Raw genomic sequence first — 24,570 nt, 5'->3', positions numbered from 1 at the left:
TTGCCTGCTAAAGACAGGTGGCAGGGTAATATTAAAAGAAAGGAATAAAAATGCATTTAATGAGCATTGTTAATTAAACCTGGAAATCAAAGAGGCCCGAGTTGTGGGAATTCAGAGGGAAAATGAAAATGAAGGGAGCTGTAGCTCGGGGCAGGAAGACTGGAATGAAATTAAATGCAACGTGGGATGGTGTTTGTTAATGTCGCTGGTGCATCACGGCGGGTTCCGGCAGGGGCTGAGGGCTTTGCTCTCTGCTCCTGTGCAAACGACACGCAGGGAAGTCCCACCCCTGTCCCCGCAGCTGCTACGGGTCCCCAAAGCCTGGACACTGTGTCCGCGGGTGCCGAGCTCGCGTGTCGCGGTGCGTGTCCCTGTCTGCACCCCCGCGCATCACCTTGCGGGTGCATCGCCCCGCTGGCGTGTGTGTGGGGCGTGTGCAGCCGCCTGCGTGGGCTTGTTGTTGGAGGGGGTGAAGGTGTCAATCGCGATCCCTCTGTGCCGCTGGCGGGGCCGCCCCGTCCGCCCAGCTCATCCCGCCAGTGCCCGGTGCTGTGCTCAGGGACTCGGTGCTGCGGGCCCGCCTCGCCCTGCCCCGGAGGGAGGGCCCGAACAGAGGGAGGGATGGAGAGGAGGAGGGAGGGATGGAGGAAGGATGGAGAGGAGGAGGGAAGAAGGGGGCGGGAGGAGAGAGGCAGGCACACCGCCGGTCATTGCTCTCCTGTTTCCCCTGGCTCTGTCTCGCCCTCCCGCCCGTCCCCTCGGGGAGGAAGCCAGGACCTCAGCACCCCCAGACATTTCTCTTTCTCCCCGGGCCCCGGCTGGGGCTCCCCGCTCCCCATTGGAGAGGAGCAAGAAAGGCCCCTGGGGGACCCCCGAGCTCTCCTGGCAAGACCGGCACCCCGGGCCCTGCTGCGGCCGCCGTCGGGCGGAGGTTACGGCTGCGGCCGGCTCCCTCGCAGTGCTCACGGCAGGGGTCCCGCTCCCTGCTCGGGCTAATAAAGTCAAACCGTAGAGCATCGCCGTGGTCCCGCAGCCTGCACGCACCCCTGGGCCCTCCCAGCCCTCGGGGCTCGGTAACCGGGGGCCGCCCGGGGCTCTCCCCAGCCGGGATCTCAGGCGACGCGGCCCGGGGCGGGGGGAGTCGGGGGTGACACCGGCGGGGGAGATGTGCGGGGGCGATGTGCGGCGCCGTGTGAGGCGGGAGCGGCGGCAGCGGGGCCGCCCGACGGCACGGGGAGCGGCACCAGCCGCGCTCCCGGGGGTGACGAGACCCCTTCGCCCCCCGCGACGAACGGCTCCTGTCGCCGACCCGCTGCGGTGGTCGGCCGCTGTCGGGAGCCGTCGGGGCCCCGCGGGAGCGGGCGGCGCGTCCCCGGCCCCGCGCTCTGACGCGCGCTCCCGGCGAGGCGGGCGCGCCCCCGCCGCTATAACTGGCGTGCATGGAGTCGGGGCCGGCGCAGAGGAGCGGGCGGGCGATGGGAGACGCCGCTCCGGCGGGATAGAGGGGCGGAGACGGGGGCACCCCCGGGGCCCGGCCCGCCCGGGGCTCGCCGCGGGCCCGCACAGATGCTAGTGCACAGCTACCCCGGCATGGTGAGTGCGGGTCGGGGCGCGGGCGGGCCGGGCCGGGCCGGGCCGGGCCGAGGTGGGGGGGGTCGGGGCCGGGGGTCCCCCCTCGCCTCACCGCCGCTGTCTCCGCCGCTGCAGGACCGCGCCGAGGGGCTGCCCGGGGCGCCGGCCGGGGCCCGCCTGCCGCAGCTACCCGCGCTCAACCAGGCGCCCTACGGCTCGGCGCCGCCGCTCTGCCACACGCCCGCCGCCGACTTCCAGCCGCCCTACTTCCCCCCGCCGTACCCGCAGCCGCCGCTGCCCTACCCGCAGGGCCAGGAGCCCGGCTACCCGCACTTGGGAGACCCGTACGCGGCGCTCAGCCCGCTCCACCAGCACCAGCAGCCCGCCTGGCCCCCGCAGCGCGGCCGGCAGGACGACGCGGGGCTGCTCTCGCAGACCCATCGCGCCCTGGGGCTCGACCCCCGCCGCGAGTACCCCGCCGTGCCCCGTCTGCTCCACGGGCTGCCCGACGCCGGCCACGGCCTCGCCGACGGCCCGCTGGGCCTCCACGGCCTCGGCCACCACGGCATCGAGGACATCCAGGTACTGGCGGACGGAGGGAGGCCGGGAAGGGGGCCCGGGGACAGGGGAGGCAGACGCGGGCACGGCGGAGACTGATCCCGCCGCTGCCAGGGTGCCCCCGGGGCAGAGAGTGGGGTGCCCGGCTGGGATGGGTCGGTCCTCGCGGCGTCCGGACACCCGGGCGAGGAGAACCGTCGGGCCGAGAGACCCGTTACAGGGGCTTGTCTGCTCCCGAACGATCCGTCCTGGCGGGGAGGGCAGCGGCTGGACGGGACCGCGGCCGGTGCCCGTCCGCACGGGGAGCCGTCGGCTGACGGCTCTTGCTTCGGTGCTTTCAGGCCGTGGACGACGGTGGGATGAACCTGCTCGATCAGTCCGTGATCAAGAAAGGTAAGAACGCGGCGGCACCGCGGGATGCGGCATCGGGCCGGGCTCTGCGCCCTACTCTTGCCCTCGGGACTGCCCCGCGTCGGTTTCCCCCCGCGACAGCCGTCCGAGGGGCCGCTCCTCTCCCGGTGGGAAGGTCCCGCTGCTGTCCTCGGCGAGGCTGAAACGAAAGCGGCGAGTGACGGCGGGCCAGCGTGTCCCTCGGCCCCGGGCCCCTTGGGCTCCCTCGGGCGGTAACGAGGCCGCCGCACCTTCCCGGTATCGGGCACGGAGGGGCTCGGACGGGACGGGCCGGCACCGGGGAGCACCGGGAGCCCGTCCCGCCGGCAGCCGCGGGTGGTTTGTGTAGGAAGCCCCGGGGATGTCCCGGCCGGGCTCGGCAGCAGCTCCCGGCGCTCCCGGTCCCGTCACCTCGGGCCAGAGCCCTGCACTCAGCGGCACAGGAGGCAGCCCGGGCCGCGCACAGCTCCCCGCACTCCCGGGGCTCGTCTAGGGGGTAAAGAACACATTTAACGGCGGCGAGGGGGTGGCGGGGCCGTAGGAGCGGCGGGGAGCCTCGTCTCGTCCCCCAGCGCCGGAGCATCGAAGCGAAGCCGCGGGCAATGGCCCCGCAATGCCTCCGGTGTCTCTAGCCGCCTCTCCTAATTGACTGCGGGTTCTCCCCCACCGGTTAAGCATCCCCTCTGCTTCCCGACAAAGCCCCGTAGTTAGAGCAGCTCGACTCCATGAAATAGCTTTCGAATCCAAACCCCGCCGCGGGGTCGCCGGGAGCAGGGGACGGGAGCGAGGGATCCGCCGCTCGGGGCGGTGCCGTCCGGGCGACGTTCGATCGCTGCCCTCGGCTTCTCCCCGCGATGTCAAACCGAAACATGCAGACGGACAGGCCGCATTTAGCCGCTGCTCCATGGCACGGGCCTTCCACGCAGGAGAGCAAACGAAACGAGTGTCGCCGATGCGGGCCGGGCGGGGGTAACTAGGGGGGACCCGGTACCCGCAGCCCAATGGGACGCGGGGTCTGCGGGGAAAACGCCGATCGTGCCGGGAGCAGGCGGGACTGGCTCCGGCTGGCCTGAAAACGGCAGCTTTTAGGTCGCTGGTTGCGGCCGGGGCTGCAGCGATCACCGGTCCCAGTCCCGGCTGGCCACGGGGTGTTTCCTACGGCCCGATCGCAGCCGAACCTCGGGCACTGCCCAGCCCGGCAATGCGGGAAAAATATCCCGACCCTGGGTCTTCCTCGATGGTGACACGGGGGGAGCAGCGTTGGCGGCTCCTTACAGCCCCCTCGCCACGAAATTCATTGCTCTCAGAGCCCATCCTCGTTTCAAGCGGCGTTGCAGGGGAGCAGAAACGACAGGGATGGTTTTAACTTTAATTAGAACGCGCTCGAGACGGTTCATTAAATATCCTTGCATGACAAATGATCGCAGCAATCTTTGGGGTGCTGATGCCCACTCGCTGGGCTGGAGCATTCGCCGTCCACGTGTGCCAACAGGACTCGGGGCCCCTCGGGAACCCCTTGCAGTGAGGGAGTTTGTGTGAAATTCGGGTGAACTTACACCGGGGTTTGGTTTAGGGAGGTTTTTTTTTAACTCTCCTCGGTTTTTTTTTCAAGACGCGCCATTACTTCGAAATTTCCCTCTTCCCTCGGGAGAATTTGTTGTTGTTTAGTGCCAGGTTTCTGCCTGGTGACTCTCGCTCATCTCTCTTTCAAAACAAACCCCTAACATTAACAGAGGAAAACAACCCTGGCTGCAAAACGGGCTCCTCTGCAGCCCCTGAGCCGCGGACACTTTCTCTTCCCGCTCTTGTTTTCTCGGGTTATTTTTCCCCACTGTGTTTGGGATGAAGGTGCAAAGTATATTTAGGGGAACAGCCCGGTTTCGGCCGCAGCTTGCGAGCGATGCGCAGCCGGCTCCGCGTTCCCGCTCCACCGTGAGTTTACTGGAGCGGTGGCGAGATCGATAAATCCAAAGAGAAACTTGTATTTGCGGGGGAGCCGGGCGGACCCCCCAGAGCGGCCGCCAGAGCCCTCGGGGGGATTCTCGTAGCGGCGGCAGCAGCGGGGGCTGCGGCTCGGTCCCGGGGCAGCCTCGGCGGCTGCACGGCGGGGCCGCATCCTGCACCGCTGCCCGGGGCTGGGAACGAGCTTCGGCACCGTCTCGGACCCCTTTTCGCCTGTATTTCGATGGCCGCGCTCTCCCTTCCCCGCGGGCGAATATCAGTGGTCTAAAACGGACGAGTTTGGCTCAAAAAGACGGCGGGGGATGAGGGAAACGTCAGCCAGGGGTGTCCCGGGGACCGGGAGAGGCCCGTGCGGCAGCGGCGGCGGCGGCCGGTGCCGTGGTGGCCCCCGGTAACAGGGCGGTTCGCTCCCCGTCGGGGCTGCCGGGCGGTCGCGGCCAACGCCGGTTCCCTCCGCTCGAATTAATTGAATTCTCAGCCTGCTTTAACCGTTTTAAAAAGAAATATTGAGCCGTTCTTCCTCCGCTCCTTGAGCTGCTTCCCGGAGCCAGAGCGGGGGCGAACAGCCCGGTCCCTGCGCCCGGGAGGAATCGCAGCCCAGGAGAGAAACAGAAATCACAGATGTCAGAGATGAACCGCGAGCGGGGTCCGGGCGGGAGGTGCGGGGGCAGATGCGGGCGGAGGTGCGGGGGCAGCGGCACTTCCCGGGTCCGGGACTTCCCGGCGCGTCTGTTCCCGCGGGGAGCGGCTCCGTTTCGGCATAAATCGCGCCGTGGTCTCCGGTACAGCACCGGGGATGATTAATCCTTGAATTGCTGTCGGTACAGAAACCTGATAGAAATCTGTGCATGTGAAAACAGAGAAATCTCTCCTTAATTAGTTGCCGAGATACTGTTGTCCCGATTGAACAAAAATATTAATCACTTGCCCCAAATCCCTAAAAGCCACCTTTTAACTCCTCTACTTGGCTTTTAATTCAAGCCAAGCGCGGGCATCCCCAGCCAAAACGCGCACGAAACGGGGGGGAAGCGCCGGCAGCCGCGGGGGGCTCCGGGGCCGGTCCCCGTGCCGGGGGCTGTGGCTGCACATGTGTCCCCCCCGGAACCAAGGACACCGGGTCCCGCCGCGACTGTCCCGGGCTGTTTGCTTTTCTCCCTTTTTCCTTCTTAATTAAACTGCAACGGGCGTAGCAGCCACCGTCGTTTCAGGGGATGTTTGGGGAGCGCCCGGCTCCATTCACTGCAAGGAGGCTCCAATTTAGCAAGCGACGGTGGGAGCGGGGGAGAAGTGGGGATATCGCATCCCGGTCAGGGGGAGCCGGGTCCCGGTGGAAGGAGACCCGATAGGGACCGAAAACCGGCTCCATCTCCATCAGCGCGCTCGGGACTGGCTCCGGTTCGTTACTCCTCGGTGCGGGAGGCTGCGTGTGCCGGAGGCAGAGCCGGGATTTCGCGCGAGCACTCGGGAACGGAGGATGAGCTTCCCCCGGTACTGGCGTGACAAACGGGGGATGCATTTAGTGTGAGAATTAAGTAGGTAAAATCTCGGTTAGGGCAGCAGAGCTTTTGTGAGTCTCTTGTAGATGCGTTTGTTCGTTTCCCTTCTTTCTCCCGAGGACTTCAGACACGGGGTTTGTGTCTTTTTGTTGTTGTCGTTGATGGTTTTTTGGTTTTGTTTTGTATGGGCTGTTTTTTTTTTCCTGGCAAGCACTTATATAAGACCAGGGAGGTATTTGACTTGAAAACAGTCAATTTAAGTCTGAAAAAGTTTACTCTGGGGCTCTGTCTGGTTCAGCTCCAGCAGCTATAGGCATTTGCATCATAGAATCACAGAATGGCAGGGCTTGGAAGGGACCTGTAGAGATCATCCAGTCCAACCCCCCATTTCTGCTCAGTTCACCTGCTGCCCTGGTAGTTCCAAACCCAGGAGAGCTACTCCTGCAAAACCCCACAGCCAAGTGGCTGCAGAGCCCTGAGCAGCCCGTGCTGCTGGTGCAGGTCCTTCCCTGAGCTGGGTGAGGAGAGGGAGATTTGGTTTATGAAATCCAGCGTTGTGCCATCGCGCTCGGTAGCAAAAAAAATCCTGCAGCTTGGTCGTAAAACGAGGAGGAGTTTTATTGCTTTGACATCCCCTCAGCTTCTGATACAGACTCTTGGGGGCTGTTTTTAACCATGAAGGAAAAAAATGACTTTCATTCCCTGGCACCTGGGGGCACGTTGGGGTGCCAGAGCAGCCCGGGGTGCTGCTTGTGGTGGGTTGGGGTGAGCTGGGGGCCCTGGGAGCAGGGGGAAGCCGCAGGGCCCTGCACGCCCTGCTCGCGGGCAAGCGTTTTGGCTCCAGTGTTTTACAGCTTGGAGTACAGACAGAGCAGGGTGTAGCCCTGCAGCGTGTGGCACCCAGGCACGCACAGCCCACGGGTGCTGTGTGGCTTGGTGGGGTCTCAACTCCCCTGGCTTGGTAGGATTCGCTCTCCCTCGTGTTTGGGACTTGTTCGAACCTCCATCCGAGGCTTTTCAGCCGCTCAGGAGTGACGGTGGTAGCGTTTCTGCTCAGGAATGTGGGACCTGTTTGGCTGGATGCTGGACAGACAGATGGAAAGCTGTGCCTCAGAGTGCTCCGAGCCCACATTTAGAAATATGGCAAGAAGTAGCTGTCACTACTAAGGAATGCAGCAGAGGAGGGAGATTAAGACCAAAATCCTTCAGAACCATTCGCCAGCGCACGCGAGCTCCAGGTTTTGGAGCCAAAGCTCCCCGTGGGCTCTGTGTGCAGGGTGGCCAGTGGGACTGGGCTGCTGCCATGGTGGCAGCGGTGCCATTTGTGCTTTGTTTCAGCACAGGGAGGAGCTGAGCTGTAAGAAATGCCACATGAAGCCAGATGTTGGCAGGGGAAGCAAAAAAAAAAAGTCCTGAAAGAATGGTTGATTAGATAAACATCATTTCCTGTGATGAGCAAGGTAATAAATGAGGTCACCCTGTAGAACAGCCAGGGCTGCAAAGACACATCTTTTATAAGACTGTCCAGGGATGTGGGTGGAGGTGTTGGGGCTCCAGGCAGATGCAGGGTGCTGGGGCTCCAGGCCAGTGCAGGGTACTGGGGCTCCAGGCAGATGCAGGGTGCTGAGCCTCCAGGCCAGTGCAGGGTGCTGGGGCTCCAGGCAGATGCAGGGTGCTGAGCCTCCAGGCAGATGCAGGGTGCTGGGGCTCCAGGTAGATGCAGGGTGCTGAGCCTCCAGGCAGATGCAGGGTGCTGAGCTTGGCTGGCAGAACCTTCCCGCCTTTCTGCGGTGTTATCTGCTGTGGCAGTTTGCCTGAGTGGGAAAAGGGGCTCATGTGGGACAAGTTGGGTCTTGACTGGAGCTTTTGCTGCCTTTAGCTCTGCTCACAAAAGCTTGAAAGTTTAGACAAGCCCTCGCCCAGCCCACGGGATGCAGCGCTCATCCCAACACCGTCACACCTCCGCAGCCGGGCGCTGCTCCCTGGCGCACGCAGGAGTGCGTGGCAGCAACACCTCCCCAAGCAAACAGGGAAACTTGCTTTCAAGTTTTTACTCTGAACCTCATCCAGATCACCGTTCCTCCATTAAAATGATATTTTTAATGTCCTCTAATTGCACCAGGATAAAGCCAGGTGTGTGTTCGTGTGAGATAACACACGCAGGTACCGGGGGAAGGCGCTGGGCTTTGTCTCAACCTCCCTGCTGCCTCCCAGGCATGTGTTATCTCCAAGTTTCATGTACCTTGTCATGACTTACTGTTTAATTAGATGGTTTTTAAATGAATTTTTTCCCTGTGTTGGAAGTAGAGAGCAGTTCTGAAAGGGGAGGTTTGGGAAAGGCAGCTTGGCTTGCCTTTTGGCGTGTGGCTTGGGAGATAAACCAATAGTTAAACCTCCAGGAGCTGGACCTCAGGTGAAGCTTCTCCATGGGACAGCACTGAGAGGGGCAGTGTGGACATGCAGGACTGGCTCTGCAGCATCTCTTCCTCCAGTTCTGGGGCTGCATTTTTGCAGCTCAGTGGCTTGTCTGGTGCTCAGCTGCTCGTGAGGCAGGGCTGCAGCCGTCCGTGCCCATAGGCAAAGGGGTCACCAAGGGCTGGCTGTCCTCTATCACCCCATCTGCTCCTTCTGTCATTTAAGAACTGTGTAAAGGCATGAAAGCTTTTGGGGAAGAGCACAGCACGTGGCCTCACCCTCCTGGGTGGTGGGTCACTCCCATGCTACAGCCCCAGCTCCCACTGGGGCTGCTTTGTCCACTGGTGGGCTGGCAATGGGGCCAGCAGGAGCAGCCTCAGCTGGGTGACAGACACCTAGTGGTGTTTGGCCCCTGAAGGAGGTGGCACTGAGATCTTCATTTTGTGAGTGTTGCCACACAGTGGGCACATGCCTCACTGGGGTCCCACAGGGCATCCACCTGCAGCTGCTCTGAGGTGAGACCCCCAGGGACTCATTCATGTGCCTCCAAGCCCAGGGGCATTCTCAGGGTCACACCAAACCTGCCACAGAGCAAAGGCAAACATAGACCATTCCTCCTTGTTCAGCAATATTCCAAGATACATAATCTCAGGGAAAAAACCATGTTTTTAAGTCTATCTTAATTATTTGAGGAGCCTAAAGGAGGTTCTCTGAAGTCCTGAGCTAGCACCCTAACCACTAAACCATCTCACCCTTTCCTGGGTGATCCTAGGCAATTACTCATTCTTGCTGTCCTTCCATTTGTTTGTTTATTTTAATTCTTAATGAAGGAACTAATTAGCAACTGTGGATCTAATGCTTGGAGCTGGTGCACACTCAGCTCTTGTCTCTGTGCTCTGTCCCATCCCCAGCTCTGGGTATCGCCTTTGGTTCAGAGAGAGGTTGTACTGTGGCTTGGTAGAAAAGAGCAGAGAAGTGCAAGAGAGTGAGAAGGAATTGCTAGAAATGAGCCCAAGCTACCCATTGCAATGAAATGTCCTAGAACACAGCATGGCCAGAGCTCAGGAGTGAGGGGCTGTGGAGCAGGATGAGGGGAGCTGGGGGCAGTTTCACCTCTGCAGCCTAAAAAGCCATCACAGCTTCTGCAGCATCTGCGGCCGCGTGCTTGGGATTCCAGCCAGGCCGAGTCTCCCCACCCTCTATCTCAGGCATTTATCTGGCATCAGTCACCCAAGTGCTGAGGCGCCAGGGAGCGAGGGATCAGGACCCTATTCCCTCCAGGCTGGTTGGACAGGTCCCAGGGAGCAAGTGGTGTCCCCAACAAGGTGGCTGTGTGGGGATGGCGTGTCCCCAGGGCTCCCCAGGAGCCCTGGGATGGTCTATGTGCCAGAGACAGTGCAACCCACAGGCCTGGGGCTGGTAGGGATCTGACCAAGAATACTCAAGCACAATGTCCAAGTTGGGAAGAGCCAGGGGCAGTCATTGACGAAACAAACATCACCAAAGGGTTTGCAGAGACTGCAGGAGCTGCGCTGCACTCACCTGTGTGTGGATGAGTTTCACTGCTGGATGGTTTCTCCTGCTGCTGTTTCTGTGGCTGGTCAGAATGTTTTTTTGCCCATAGGAAGATGTGAACGTGGCTCCTTCCTGGCACCGTGGTGGGTCCCATCCTGTACCGCAGCTGTGCAGTTGCCTGGTGTGTGCCCTGGTAGCCCCCGGCCGCACGTCCCAGCTGGGGCTCGGTGCTGAGCGAGCTGCAACACGTCTGCTTTGCTGGACGTTCTGCCAATATGCAGGTGTTAGAAACCCAGGGCTCCTTCTGAGCAAGGAAAAGCAAAAGCCTTTTCCCTGTGGCAGTGGGTGAGCAGAGCCTCTCCCCTCTCTTCTGGTGACTCCAGAACCGACAGATTTAAACCTCTGCGGTTCAAGACTCAGATCGAAACCCTCCCGCACCCTCTGTGGATTGGCAGCAAGTTCTACATGCAGCAAAGTATTTTTGAAGCAAAGTATTTTTTCTATTATTCTTCATGCCTAATCTTTGCTGAAGGGTCTTTTACCCTTCAATAACCTAAATGCACTTGAACAAATTGATGGCAACGTTACCGCGGCTCACGCGGGATCCGCCGAAAGACACTGCAGCTTTGTTCTCCCTTTTTACATTATGTAGATCCAAACCACACAAATTCAGGCTCTTCTATAGGGAATACAGGGGGAAAAAAACCCTCTCAAGCATGTTACTGTAAAATGGATTAAACTGTTTAAATGCATAAAGATCCTGTAGACTGGTTGCCAAAATGTAACAGGAGTTTGCGCTGCTAAACGAATAAACCTGTGACGGTTCACGCTACGGGGCAGAGCCGTGTGTGTGAGTCTGGGAGCTTTTGCTGTCGTGCAGCACAGCTGAGCTGGGCTGGAGTGGCATTGGATGAGAGGTTTACCTTGGTGTGGGCACGGAGCAGTGCAGGTTTGCAGTTCCTCTGGCCGAAATCCTTGGGCTGTCCAGCCTCCAGGATCCGTGTCTCGCCTTCCCGACACCTGCGCGCTGCGAAGCAGGAATTCTGTACAAGCAGAGGCAGAGCTACACAGGTCCACCCAGAGCTGTTAGCAACTGAACTTGAAATAGCTGGTGTTTGTCTAATGTTGGTATGAAAGGGCTTAGCTGCAGATTCAGGAAAAATCCGAATGACCACATTAAGCTGCCTGTTGGGCTGAAGGCACAGAGGTAGGAGCGGGAAGCGCAGCGTTAGGGGAGGGACGGGGACAGCGCTGTGGCAGAGCAGCTCTTGCCATGAACACAAAACCCCACGTGCAGGAAATCTCTGCAAATACATTTTGACATTCCAAAGCAGAATCCAAATCCCTTTCCATCCATTTCTTGCAAAGGTTTGGGCACTTGGGTTTCATTTGTTAGCAGGGCATTTTAATCACTGATATTTGCTGTGTTGCAGTGGGATATTCCTGAAGGTACTGTTCAGGGCTGCATCAGGGGCTCCCCAGCCAGCACAGCCCCATCCATACCATGAAACAGGGCAGGGAAATGCGTGGGAACTCACAACAAATTGTTTATGAGCAGTTTCCAAAAAATCCAGCCACTATTCTGAGCAAGCAGCACATCTGAGGCTGAGTCATTCCTAAATGCTAAAGCAGAGAAATGCATTACCTGAAATTATTCATTGCAAACTGCTTACTAATCCCCTTCCCAGTCCTGAAGGAGCATCAGGTGCTTTAGCAAAGGTCTGAGTAAATTCTGTTGTTATATGGATTGGCCATTCCTATCAAGACACAACATACAAGGCAGGTACCATCCTGAACAGAGATGCTGTATCTGCTGGTCTCAGGGAGGCTAAATCTCCCTGCCCCATCTCTCCATCCCAAAGCTCTCCAGGAGACACCTGCAGTCACTCAGGGCAGGTGCTTTGCTGGCTAGAACAGAGGCAGAGAAAGAAAAATGGGTTTCATATCACACGGCACTGTTAACACTCAGTTGGTAACCTAATGTATCGATTTGCATGGGAAACAAAATGTTAAGTAGGGGAGCTTTGCATAGGCATGGGGCCTCTCCTGATTAGCTTTCTCATGGGAATAGTTTAGGGCTGCTGAGTTGTATCCCTGCTCCCTCTCTTCTTCTGAGGGTCTGAGATCCATTTCCCTATCAGGACTCTGCGATCTGGAAAGCCCAGAGATAAACCCAAGATTCTTTCCATCCTTCCATTTGAAAAGACCTTCAAGCCAATGCCCGAGTTTCCTAGAGAGGCTCTTTGACATGGGGACTTGGTTCAGGTTGTGCATTTGAGATAAAGAAAATACCTGTATAATCCCCTCTGGGAAGAAAGGATAATTACAGACTGTGGGTTTGAAATATAGCTGATGGCACTGACCTCCTTCCCCGGACCATCAATAAATACCTCTCTGCTGAAACACCAGGAAATTGAAGCAGCTGAACTCTGCAGCACCCCCTCGGTGAAAAGGGCTTTTAAAGGGCTGGTAGGAGCAGTTGCCTCTGGCTCACACCCATATGCAGATATTCCTTTATATATGTATCTCCATCTTATAATTTACATTGGAGACATTCAAACGAAAGTTAGATTAGGTCACTGAAAGCTCTTCCTGAAAGACAGCAGTAATCCCTCAGCTTTCATCAGAGGCCACACACAAACATTCATCAGCCAGAGCTTCCCCCCACTACCTGCCCAGCATGGGGCTGAGCCACACAACACCCTGTTTTGTGGGGAATGACACCTGGGAAGACTCGGGGCTGTCATCAGCAGCCCTGCAATATCACAGAAGCAAAACCTCAGCAGCTGCCACGAGGAGAGGCTGAAACAAGACTGCACATCACAGGTGTCCCCTTGCAGGGCAGCACGACTCGGGCTCTCACAGCCTTTTTGGGCTGCCTTGAACCTGCAACAATGCCCAACCTGCCGACCTGACCCACGTGTGGCCCCAGAGAGAGTCTGGGAGGGGGCTGAGTCCTTTTTGGGATGGCTGGAGACAGCTCTGTGCCTGAAGATGAGAGATTGCTTTGTCCCAGGTAGTCTCCTAAAAGGATTAACTGATACCCCTTTAAAATGCAATCTCAGATGTAGCACACTCCCACTTTTGAAAGAGGTGTTGCAACAAAAGCTCAAACATCCAGGGATTCCAACGATGCTGAGGAGGAGGATTTACCTGTAATGTATCTATGGAGAGAGGAAAACAGACTTGTAAGACAGGCAGCGATTTGCATGTTCCCTCTGGACTTGTTTTTCCCCTCGCAGCACCCCAAGCTGCAGCTGGAAATGGGACTGAACAAGCAACACCACGATAAGCAATTCAGTTTCCAAGTACCACAAATTTTCCTGCTTACAAATCATTTTGCAAGCAGGCAGCACATTGTTTTTCACACGGAAACGAGACAATACTTCGTCCTTTTTGTAAGTAAAGTCTCTTCCCCTTTCAGCCCAGAAGCTGATGGTGCACGGTCAGCATCCCCCAGCACGGGCACCGCGATCCTGCAGCTCCCGGCAGCGCCCACGGGCAGAGCCTGAGCTCGGGCTGCAGATTCGCCTTTTGCTCTCAATATTTGCATGTAAAAGGGGCCGTTTCCAGGAATCATAGCGGTAAATTCAGACACAAATGTTTGTGAGTGCAGAGAAAGGATAGGGAGGGAAGGAGCATCATCACTCCCGAGGAGGAGGCAGCAGAGGCTCAGGGCTGCCGATGGGTCTGTGCTGAAACTCATTGGGGAAAAGCAAGAAATTCTCTGAGGCTTTCCAGCTCGCTGAGTAAAAGCCTCTGAAGAATGGGTTCCTTTTGCTCCTTCTTCTTTGTACCTGAAAGCTGAGGGACCCACGTCTGCAAACCAGAACAAATAAGTGTCAGAAACTTGATGCTTTGTCTTGGGACACCTTGGAGGCTCCTTACTCCATCTCCCAGTTGAGCAATCATCAGCTCAGTGGTGTTTCTTCTTCATCCTGCTGCCTGGTGTCTCCTGAAAAGCCCTCACAGAGACAAAGCTGTGGCATCCCCACACACCTGCAGCATCACTGGGACCTCATGTTCATGGGGATTGCCTGGCTGCCTCTCCATGCAGCATCATCACACCCCATGTTTGGGCACTTGACCAACTCCTTCTGGCTACATTTATGACCCAGGGACTCCTCATATGGAGAAATCTTTCATCCAGGAATCACTTGGCAAGTTTTCACTGGGTATCTCAGCATCCCTCCCAGGTAGATATTATCACAGCCATTTTATTGATTGAGACAGTCAAGCCCAAATCGGGGAGGTGACTTGTCTGGTGTCATAAAACAAGGAGAGCAGGGAGTCATCTGCAGCCTCAGCTCCCTGCAACCCCCCAGGCTGCTGGCTGTGCAGGACACAGGGAGACAGCTCACTCAGGCAGGATGCCCTCCAGCTCAGAAAGTCAAAGGACAAAGCCTTTGGTGCTCTTGGAAACCAGGATCTGTTTTGGAACTGCTCACTCTCTCAATCAGAGGTTTTCACTCCACAGCACATGGAGCTGTGGGAGTTTCATCCTCTGACAGTTACACCCAAGGTGTGTGTAAAAGGCAAAGCAGAGCTGACTCAGCACAAAAAGGTTTCTCTGATGGGAGCCCACAAGCCTTGTAAGTTCAGAGGGGAGACAGAGCCACGTGTACCTGCTGTGTAGCATCAGGGCAGGCAGCTCACACGGAGTGAAATGTGTGATGCAGTGCAAGTGGTACCTGCCTGGCAGCACGAGGAGAGGCTGTGAGATGCTGAGCCTCACAGACACGCTTCCTGGGACATTACACAGATGAGATGAGGATCCTTTCCCTTCCCACAGGCAGCAAGACTTTGTGTGTCAATTAGCAACATGCTGCTGTTGCCAACTTCAAAACAGGAGAGCATTGAGGGGATGAGATGATGCAGTGACAAATCTCTCACAGCATTAAAAAGAAGTCTGGAGTTACAGAAGCAGAGGCCATGTTTAGTTTTCTGTAGCCATTGCCCAGTGTTAGGAAATGCTCTAAAGCCTGGATTGCTCATAAAATCATTCCCACAGACCAGAAGTGTGTGCATTCAGATGATGCCCATGTGCCTGATCTTTGGTAAATCATTTAACTTGTTCTGTGCCTCAATTTGCCCCAGTTGCTCTAATGAGTCAGCTCACACAGGACCAGGAGCCGGTTAATGACCTACGTGGCTGGTCTTGTACCAGCTCTGGGCTGGGGATTAGCAAAGTGGGAAGCTCTTTGAGGTCTGTCACCATAACTTGATTTCAAAATCAGTTTTCCCTTTCAAATCAGATCCCTCTGCCCCTTGTGCTGTGCAGCCCTGAGTGCTTACCTGCATCCTACTCCCTCACCCAGCAGAGCAGCCCCAGGACGGGCTCACCAGAGCAAAACCTGTCACCAGGGCTTCGGTTTGTGAAGTTCTCAGCGAGCTGAGCTCTTCCTGAGGAGCTGAGGATCAGCAACACCAGTCCAGGCTTTTTGGATTCGTTGATTTAGAAGCAGCAGGATTAATCTGAATGAAGCAACTCTCCCATGGGGAAATAAACCTCTCAGGAGCACCAGGCAGCTAAAGGAAAGAGCAAAAAAACCCTCACCTTTAGGGAGACAAAGTGAAGCAACCAGACCTTAATGACTGGAGTGGGGGGGAGTTCAGGGAGCAGAGCAAGATTTGGCTTTTAACTTCTTCCATGTAGACACATCTACATTCTCTCCAGTAGAGTAACTCCTGCCAGGACCATGCCCAGGGCTTCAATCCTCCTGCCATCCCCAGCTCCCCAAGTGACACTAACCCACATGGCAGCTCATTTTCCTCAGGAGCCCCCCACATTCACAGCATTTCTTGCCTACAAGCAAGTCTGGCAGCAGCACAACACAAGTGTTCGCCCTCTCGCTCCCCCAGATTCAACTGTGCTGTTGCCATGAGGCTCCTGGATCTGAGGCCACCAGCATTAGGGGGTCTGGCTGCAGCTCCTGATTTTGAGAGCAGCTTATCCCCAGGACTGCTGCTGCCTCTCCAACTCACCTTCTGTTCAGCCATCTATCACTCAGCTTACAGAGCTTGTATGGGGGCAATTAGGATAGAATTAATAGCAATAGATAGCAAAGATGGACATAAAAGAGCTCACACTCCTCAGGAGCTTTCTGAGGAGTTGTTACACGACTTATGGCCCCTTCTTCCCTTTTCTTTATCAGAATCAGCTAAACACAGCCCTGCAGAACCAAATTCACCCTGTGTCCTGCCCTTTCTAGCTTCCTGGGTGGGGTGACCCAGCTGAGCCCCATCCCACTCATCAGGCAGGGCTCCAAGGGAGGAGAGGCAAGCACAAGGTGGTTTGGGCAACCAGCACCTAACCCTTTCCTCTCCAGGCTGAGTAATGCATTGGGCCATTGCTGTATGAACCAGCATCTCTGGGGGGTGTCCCATTGAAAACTCATCCTCCACGGTCATGGGTGGGAGCTGAGCCCACCCAAGCCCCTGCCATGGGGATGAGGAGGGTGACAGCAGCTCATTGAGGGAAAGGCAATGTCCTGCCCTCGTGCTAAGGATGTGGATCTCCTCCAGCTGATCCCAGGACACCTCAGAAGGCATGACCAGTGCAGTAACACTGAGGTGACACTCCTACTCCCAGCTGCAAAGCACCATGTGGGGCTCAGGTCTGCACCCAGTGCCTCTCACTCACATCATGGCTCTTTCAGCATCCAACACCCAGAAACCTCCTTGTGAAACCCCATCTCTGCTCCAGGGGTTTATTTCTCTGCCCCATAGCTTGGATGATCCCTCACCACGAGGCTGTGTGAAGCAGCCCAGGGTGCTCCCAGGCACCTGCATGCACCCATCTTGGTTTGAAAGGCTCCTGTGGCTCCTGGCTGCGGTGGAGGGGATGCAGGGGGTTGGCATCCTCCCGTGCCGGGGCGCTGGGCTGTCGCTGCGTGCCGTGCCCACCCACAAAGCTCTGATGCTTCCTTCTTGTCTGCAGGCTGGCTCAGGTGCTCCGATCACCTGCTGCTTGCGGGAACAGGAAAGCAGCAGCTGAAGATCGAGGGGGACTTTTGGTTTACTCAGATGACAAGAGACAATTTTGGTTCCCCCAAAGCCAAGGAAACAAAGCTGTCAGGCTTTAATGGTAGCTTGTCTCCCTCCTGCAGCATGTTTATGGGCAAACAAGCTGCAGATCAGACCAGGCAAACAGCAGCAGGTGAGGCCAAATAACAATGATTACTAATTAATGGCGAATGTGGCTGTGTGTGTTGTTGTTGTATTGAGGCAACGCTGTCTAATGGTTGAAGCACTGTTCCAGGACTCCAGAGACCAGCTCGGTTTCCAGCGCTGCCGCTATCTTCTGCGTGACACCCGGCCAGCTGCACACTCTGGTGCTCCCTTCACACCCTGGTTGCCCTGCTGCTGAGGGTACCAGCTCCTTATGACACAGGCAACCCTGAGCCGTGCCTGCATGTGCCAAGAGTGATGGGTTCTGGCCTCAGCTGAGTCCTCAAGGCAGAAGAGCAATGCCAATGTTCATGCTCTGCGACGGGCACCCGGTGTCGGTGCCTGCAGGGTTTGCTTGTGGCATGGAGCAGGGCTGACCTGGGCATTACCCTTGGCAGTGGTAGGCTCTGGGTCACAGGGTTTGTTTCTGACAGTAGCATCATTCCTTTCAAAAGCATTGTGGTGTGTCCTTGCTGTGCATCACCACCCATCCATCCGTGCCTTCCCACTGCCCTACCCCTTCCCGCACGCTCCCGACGCAGGGGGCCATTGGCAAACACACCAGACCCATCTCCAGCCCAGTTTGCCACAGGCCCTGGTGTTAACTCTCACTGGTGCCAGCTGGGTCTGCCTCCTCCCCTGAGGCTGGGTTTCATGGCTGTGTGTGGTGAGGCATGGGTGCCCCTTCTCCTGCATGGCTGTTGTGTGGATGCAGGTCCCGGCCACGCATGCGGCTCGGATGCCACTGCATGATTTCAGGCATGCACAAACACACCAGAACTTGCATTATTCACAGCTCTTCGTGGGCAGAGTATATGATCCTGCAAGCAACACTCGTTCTCCAGGGGTGTCTGGTTTGGGGGTGGCATTTGCTGCAGCTGAAGCCACATCCACTGGGTACCTGGACCTGAGGGGACACACAGTTATTTGTAAAACATGCTCTGACTTTTCATTTCAAGGTTTTTCCCTAGAGACAAACAGAACCTGTTCTGGGACTGTGGAAGGAAACTTTGAAGTTGCTGCTTCCTGGAAACAGCTCTTGTTTCCTATGTCTCATGGGGGTGTGCCCGTATTTGTTCTTACCCCAAACGTGGCAAATGCCAGCGCTGCAGCTGCCGACTCTGGCAGGGCACCAGGGCATCTCACCCTTCAGACCCCTCACTCTGTCCAAGTTTCACACTGAGAGGAAACTTCACTTACTTCAGCTCCTTTCCATTCATCTTTTACTCTTAAAACATTAGCCATTTTTATGTAACATGTGCTCCTTTTTTATTGCCAAGCTAACAAGTCGTTGAGCTATGTTTACAATATGCTGATTGTAAGCACCCCCTTAATAGGTCCATTCTTTGTACCCTCCCCAATTAATTCTCGAGTGTTCTGTTTCATTTTGGGCATGTGTATTTCCTTTCTATAAACCAGCATCTCACCCTGGTATTCATTGCTGAGTTACTTGCAGGAACCACCTGAATGTGCATTGTGGAACAGCCATTACCACAAGGAATGCCAGGGCTGAAGTGATCTGAAGCGATGGCATTTGCAGCCCTCTTTGGATCCTTTCAAAACTTGCCTTTTTTTTCTCATGTTTTGGCCTTTTTTTTCCCCAGAGCTAAATTGGTTATTAATGTCAGAACTTAAAAGCCAAAGAGATTTGGCACGAGTTTCAGCCACACTTAAACCTTTATTGCGTCTAAGAAGGTTTCTTACCAGCATGATGTAGGGGAAAACTGTGCCCGTTTCACCCCAGTGTGATGCTGTGGGCCTGAGCTGGTGCTGCACTCCCTGTTGCCTGTCTAACCTCTTACATGAATTGCTTTTTGCCCATGAAGTCAAAGGAAATCTGTGCTGGATTCATTGGGGTTGATCTTCTCAAGCTTTCTAAGTCAGGGATGTTGAAAGTTGAGAGCTGTGGCTTGTTGTGGGGTTAATCCCAAAGCTGAAGTCAAAAAGGCTCCTTCCATGGGTGCTTGTGGGCAAACACAGCCCTTGGCCACCTCAGCATCGCCTGGGTTTTCCACAGGGTATGAGAGATGTGGCTCAGCCCTGCCAGTCCCATCTGGTGGGATGCAGCCACATGCTGCAGCTCAATGCCTTTGTGGGTGGGTTGAGGATGACTGCCCAGTGCTTTGGTCTGCCACCTCAACTCCATGGCATGCCCAGAGGAGACAGGGAGGGGAAGTTGGTCACAGGTCCAGACAGCAATGCTGTGGACAGTCCTTAGCCTTCCAGGAGACCAGCCCAAAACCTTGGGTTTAATTACAGGAGAGCTGGGAGGCGTGGGAAAGCAGAGTCCAGGGTTCTTCCTCTCTTTTTCCCCCTTATTTAATTTAGCTTCATCGTCCCACCTCTGTTCTTTTAGTGAGGAAAATAAGGAACTAACAGCTATCCCAGCCAGCCATGCAGATGGCAGTGCATGGTGCTGGGGGATAGGAAGCTGCCAGGAGTCACTGAGCAGCTTCCCTGGCTCTGGAATCTCTCAGCCATGGTCTCTCTCTTCCTTGTCTCCCAGTGCCCATCCCCTCAAAGGCCAATGGCACCACCATTTCCACCCTGGCGATGAACAAAGATGGTCTGATTGGAGGGGTGACGAATCCCAACGAGGTTTTCTGCTCTGTGCCTGGCCGCCTCTCGCTTCTCAGCTCCACCTCCAAGTACAAGGTGACGGTTGGGGAGGTGCAGAGACGGCTCTCGCCCCCCGAGTGTCTCAACGCCTCTCTCCTCGGAGGAGTCCTCCGCAGGTAAGTGACTCCTGAGAGCCCCAGCACTGCCCGAGGCTGAAACTCAGGAGGTCACCCCAGATCATAGAACCACTCAATCCCTAAATGGTTGGAGGGGCCCTGCAGAGCTGCTCCAGCCCCAGCCCCTGCTACAGCAGATTCCCCTCGCTCAGGGGACACAGGAACATGTTCAGGTGGGTTTGGAAACCTCCTGAGAAGGAGCCTCCACACCCTCCCTGGGCAGCCTGGGCCAGGGCTCCCTCACCTCAGCACCAAAGGACTTTCTCCTCATATTTCAGTGGAACTGTTTGTGTTCCAGCTCATGTCCATCACCCCTTGTTCTGTCACTACAGACAATAGTAAAAAGTGTCCCCCCATCCTCCTGACACCCACCCTTTAGATACCTGTAAGTGTTGATGAGGTCTCCCCTCAAGCTTCTCTGCTCCAGGCTGAACAGCCCCAGCTCCCACAGCCTTTCATCCTCACACACATGTTCCAGTCACCTGATGACCTTGGCAGCCTTTGATAGCTTTGTGCTCAGCACTGGCTCTTCCCTCTCACATTAACATCTGGTGTGTGGTATATTGGGGAACATCACATTGTTGCCTTTTCTCCTTTCCTTCCAAACCTAAGTGCTTAAACTGGGATTAGTTGTAGTTATTTTAACATGAATTACTTTGTATTTCCCCCTCCCCCATCCTCGTTCTCTCTTTTCAGGGCAAAATCCAAAAATGGGGGTCGGTGTTTAAGGGAAAGGTTAGAGAAAATTGGACTAAATCTACCTGCAGGAAGGCGCAAAGCTGCCAACGTCACCCTGCTGACCTCCCTCGTGGAAGGTAAGAGCCACCGTGGGAGTGCTGAACCTTCAATGCCCTTCATGTGCAGCTTTCCACAAATGAGAGTGCTTCAAGTTTGCTGTGGTCACCACCTCCTGCAAGTGCAAACACCCCTGTGGAAGCCTCTGTGCTGACTCAAGCACGTCTGGCTGCCAAAACTCAGTCATGGGCACCCACAGCCCCAACATGGCCATGAGCTTCCTCTCAGCTCTATCTGAGTGTACTGGTCACTTCTGTGCCCCAGTTGGAATAGTCAAGTTTACAGCAATCCAATATAAAAAGGCTTGAATAAAGCTGCCAAGGCTTTGGCAGCTGCTTTGTGGCACCGTGTGCCTTAGGACAGAGCCCTCAGGCAGCATCAGCCTGTGCTGCTCGGGCTCCAGCACCACACTCAGGTCCCTGCTCTTGTCTCCTGGATGAAGGAGCTGCCCCATGTCTGAACCCTGCCCTGGGAGAGCAGGAGTCAAGTGAGACCAAGGAGATGTGGGGTTTTACAGGTGGAGGTAGGGCTCATAGTAGCTGTCCAAGGGACTAACATGCCCCTTGGCAGGCAGAGTGTGGGCAGCCCTGCCCAGATTGCTGCCCCTGCCCAAAGCCCTTTGTTTCTGTGTGGGCAGCCCTGCCCATGGAGCTGCCTCTGCTCAAAGCCCCTTGTTTCTTCTCTCCCCTCCTACTTTTTTCCCCTCTTTGCACTATGGAAATGATGATGTAGCTGCTGCATCTTGGGAGAAAAAGGACACGGGACTGCAAACAAATGCAATGACAGCTCGGGCTGCCTTGGAGCTTTGGAATCCATTGTGTCTGGGCCCAGCGTGTTGGAGGCAGCTGCCTGCAGTTTCTGAATAGCAAATCATCTCCATTGTTGCCAGCAAATTAAATGACCCGCTTCATTAGGCCGAGGTTGTTACTGAGGGCAGTTGGTTCTGTGCTGAATGAAAGGCTGATTTCCATTAAAAGAAAGAGAAGGATGAAAGAAAGAAAGGAAGGAAGGAAGAAACTGTACAGTTTGATTTCAGGTGGCTGGGTGTTTGGGTTACTGCTCATAGTAAATAAGAGTGGTGCCATGTGTGCTGGATGGGTTAAGTTTCCTCCTGCACACGTGTGGTATGGTACCAGGAGATGTTTCACTCAGAGGAAGGTGATATTTGGTTGTCATTACTCAGCACACAGAAACTGGCTCATGCCCCCATGCCCCAGGCACCTTCCTAGGTCATAGAATCATGTCATACAGCCTTTCCTCATAAGAAAGATGTTCAACCTGAGAAATATGCCTGAGCCCCCAGAATGAGATGTGCATCCAGACAGGCTCCTGTGGCCCTTCTGCCTCCCCCTCCTCCAGCCTGGGCTCACTTCAACACCACATTCAAAACCCAGACACCTCATCCCCTCTGCTGAAACCTCCCTGAGCCACCATCCAAACTGCCTTTAAAACATTCAGCTGGATGGCCAGCCACTTGCAGACACCTGTGGTGGAAATAAACCCTGTCTGCAGCCCTTTTTCACTGTCACAACTTTTTCAGCAGCTATGACTTTCTGATTGTTTCACATACACACAACTGCTGTTCTGATTCTCTGGGTTTACCTTATTTGCTCCTCCTTTGGAGGAGGAGATGAAGTGGGAAGTATTATTGTTATAGAGGGAGCACAGACACTTTCACTGGGACATGGCTTCAGAGACTGAGCTCCAAGAGCTGGAGAGACTGTGCTGGGATCTAGGTTAATGCTATTAGGATGGATGGCCTAATACGTACAAGCAGCAGGGGGGCAAGTCAAATTAGCTCTGCCTGCCTGGGATTTCGGGTGTTGGGCATGATCAATTGCCATCAGCTCTGATTATTTCCACGGGGATGCCTGGAGATGGATCAATTCCACCAATGGGTGGGCATTTCCAAGGGGTGATGGATATGCTGCCTGTGTGTCCAGCCCGAGGGTCTCTGCTGGCTGCAGGAGGATGGAAACCTCTTCCTTCTGCCCGTTTCTCACATCCCTGTTTTGTCTAGCAGTCAAAGGGTTGCTTCTTCACCCCTCAACCCCTGTTTAAATCTCTGCTCAATTTAGAGAGACCCAGCAGGAAATTTTGGAAGCAGCAGGGAGGGAAAGATGCAGCAAGGGAAGCATCCAAGTGAGAGATAAACACCTCTGTCATTCTTCCTTTTGGAGCAGTAGCCCAGGGTCACATCTCATCCTGCTCTAACTCCAGCACCACCTTGATGCTTTTTTAAAAGCTACCAAAGGAAGGAGGCAGCTTCTGCTCAGAGCTGGCAAAGGTTCATTTGGACCCACTTAGACTAGTTGTCTTACAGCTGAGTCAAAGAAACTCATAGTAACGTGTCTACACTGAAAGGCAAAGGTGGAGAGAGCCCTGGGATGGGAAAGGCACATCTGTGAGGCAGCTGAAGTTGCTGCAGAGTGTTTCCCTTTCACACAGGTGTTGACATGGGTTGTTAATCTGTCCTGCTCCTAGGTGAAGCCATTCACCTGGCTCGAGACTTTGGGTACGTGTGTGAAACAGAGTTCCCAGCCAAGGCAGCGGCAGAGTACCTGTGCCGACAGCACTCGGACCCCACAGAGCTCCACACCAGGAAAAACATGCTGCTGGCTACCAAGTGAGTACAGATGGCAACAAGCTATGGTTGCCCTAGGTATGTGCAGCCTGGAAGGGCAATGTTAACACCAAAAACTACTCTTCTGGAGGGAAGAGCATCTTATGCTGCAGATAGATCTGAAGGGTGTGCAGCGAGGTCAGTAGTTAGTATGGATTAAAGGGCTTGGTCCTGCCTTAACCTGACCCCAGGGAGCATTTCAGTACTGTGAAGCAGCAGCATCAGCTCTGACTCTGGCTGGGTCAGAGTCTCCATCCCTGGAGATATTGAAAAGATGCATAGATGAGGTGCTGAGGGCCATGGGTTAGTGGTGGGCTTGGCAGGGTGAGGGAGCTTCAAGGACTTTTCCCACCAAAATGACTCGATGATTCTGCACCCAGAAGCTTTCCCCAGGCTGCAGCCAAAAGCTTCTGAAGGGGTCAGAGCTTCTGGGGAGGGAGAAGCAGGAAGAGAGATCCCAAACACACTTACATCCAGCAGCATTTATAGTAACACAAACCTCTCTCTTTCAGGCAAATCTGTAAAGAGTTTGCAGACTTGATAGCCCAGGATCGCTCGCCACTGGGGAACAGCCGCCCCTCACTCATCTTGGAGCCCGGTGTCCAGAGCTGTTTGACTCATTTCAGCCTGATAACCCACGGCTTTGGGGGCCCAGCCATCTGTGCAGCACTCACAGCCTTCCAGAACTACCTGGTGGAGTCCCTGAAGGGGCTGGATAAAATGTTCATGAACAGCACAGGGAACGGGCACACGGCTGGAGAGTCCAAAGCATCAGAGAAAGAAGTGAAGCATCGGAAATAGCGGGCTGTCTCCTTCCCTCTCCTTGCTGGGAGCTTTCCCCCAGTCACAACTGGTAGCACTGGGAGGAAAAGGTGATCCAGTGCACTGTTGTCTGAACTGCTACGTTGGAATTTGGGCTGAAACTCATAAAGCAAAGAAAGAGAAGACAAAAAAAAGAGAAGATTTAAAGAAATTAAGAAGAAAAGCCTCTGATGGACAAAGTGAGACTGAGACGAGCCAGGGCCATGGCTTTGGGGGTTTGCCTTTTGGTTTTGTTTTGAAATCGTGGATGCAGGAAGCCAAGACATGTGCAATTTTTGGTTTGTTTTGTTTTTTAAAACCCCACAGTGAGATCCTGACACGCTCCAGGAGTTTGTTCCAAATGAAGAACTGAGAAGAGTGAGCAAAAACCTCATCCCTGCAGGAAACAGAGACAGGAGCAGCCCAGGGCAGGGGGTGGGATGGAGAGCTGGACCTGGATTTATCAGCTGCTTTTGACAGGCAAACACACAGGAAACCTTCCTCTTTCCCCATCTAAAGCTCAGGCTTAAATCCAGGC

The 24,570-nt window shown here is 55.5% G+C and overlaps 1 protein-coding gene across 1 annotated transcript; it reads left to right on the top strand.

Moving 5' to 3' along the window:
* Positions 1-1,566: 1,566 nt before the first annotated feature.
* Positions 1,567-24,032, top strand: TFAP2E (transcription factor AP-2 epsilon). Its single transcript, XM_062014494.1, has 7 exons — positions 1,567-1,593; positions 1,708-2,154; positions 2,472-2,523; positions 19,585-19,813; positions 20,510-20,628; positions 23,093-23,234; positions 23,744-24,032. Exons 1-7 carry the CDS (start codon positions 1,567-1,569, stop codon positions 24,030-24,032), a joined length of 1,305 nt encoding a protein of 434 aa, XP_061870478.1.
* Positions 24,033-24,570: the final 538 nt, after the last annotated feature.

Source organism: Colius striatus, chromosome 24 (genome assembly GCF_028858725.1).
Source record: "Colius striatus isolate bColStr4 chromosome 24, bColStr4.1.hap1, whole genome shotgun sequence".
Classification (NCBI taxonomy): domain Eukaryota; kingdom Metazoa; phylum Chordata; class Aves; order Coliiformes; family Coliidae; genus Colius; species Colius striatus.
This window is presented reverse-complemented; position numbering and strand designations above follow the sequence as displayed.

Excerpts from the sequence above, each read along its gene's own strand:
- TFAP2E (XM_062014494.1), top strand. The coding sequence starts at position 1,567 with ATGCTAGTGCACAGCTACCCCGGCATG. Across the intron at positions 20,629-23,092 it reads GCTGACCTCCCTCGTGGAAG|GTGAAGCCATTCACCTGGCT; the intron begins GTAAGAGCCACC and ends TCCTGCTCCTAG. Across the intron at positions 23,235-23,743 it reads AACATGCTGCTGGCTACCAA|GCAAATCTGTAAAGAGTTTG; the intron begins GTGAGTACAGAT and ends TCTCTCTTTCAG.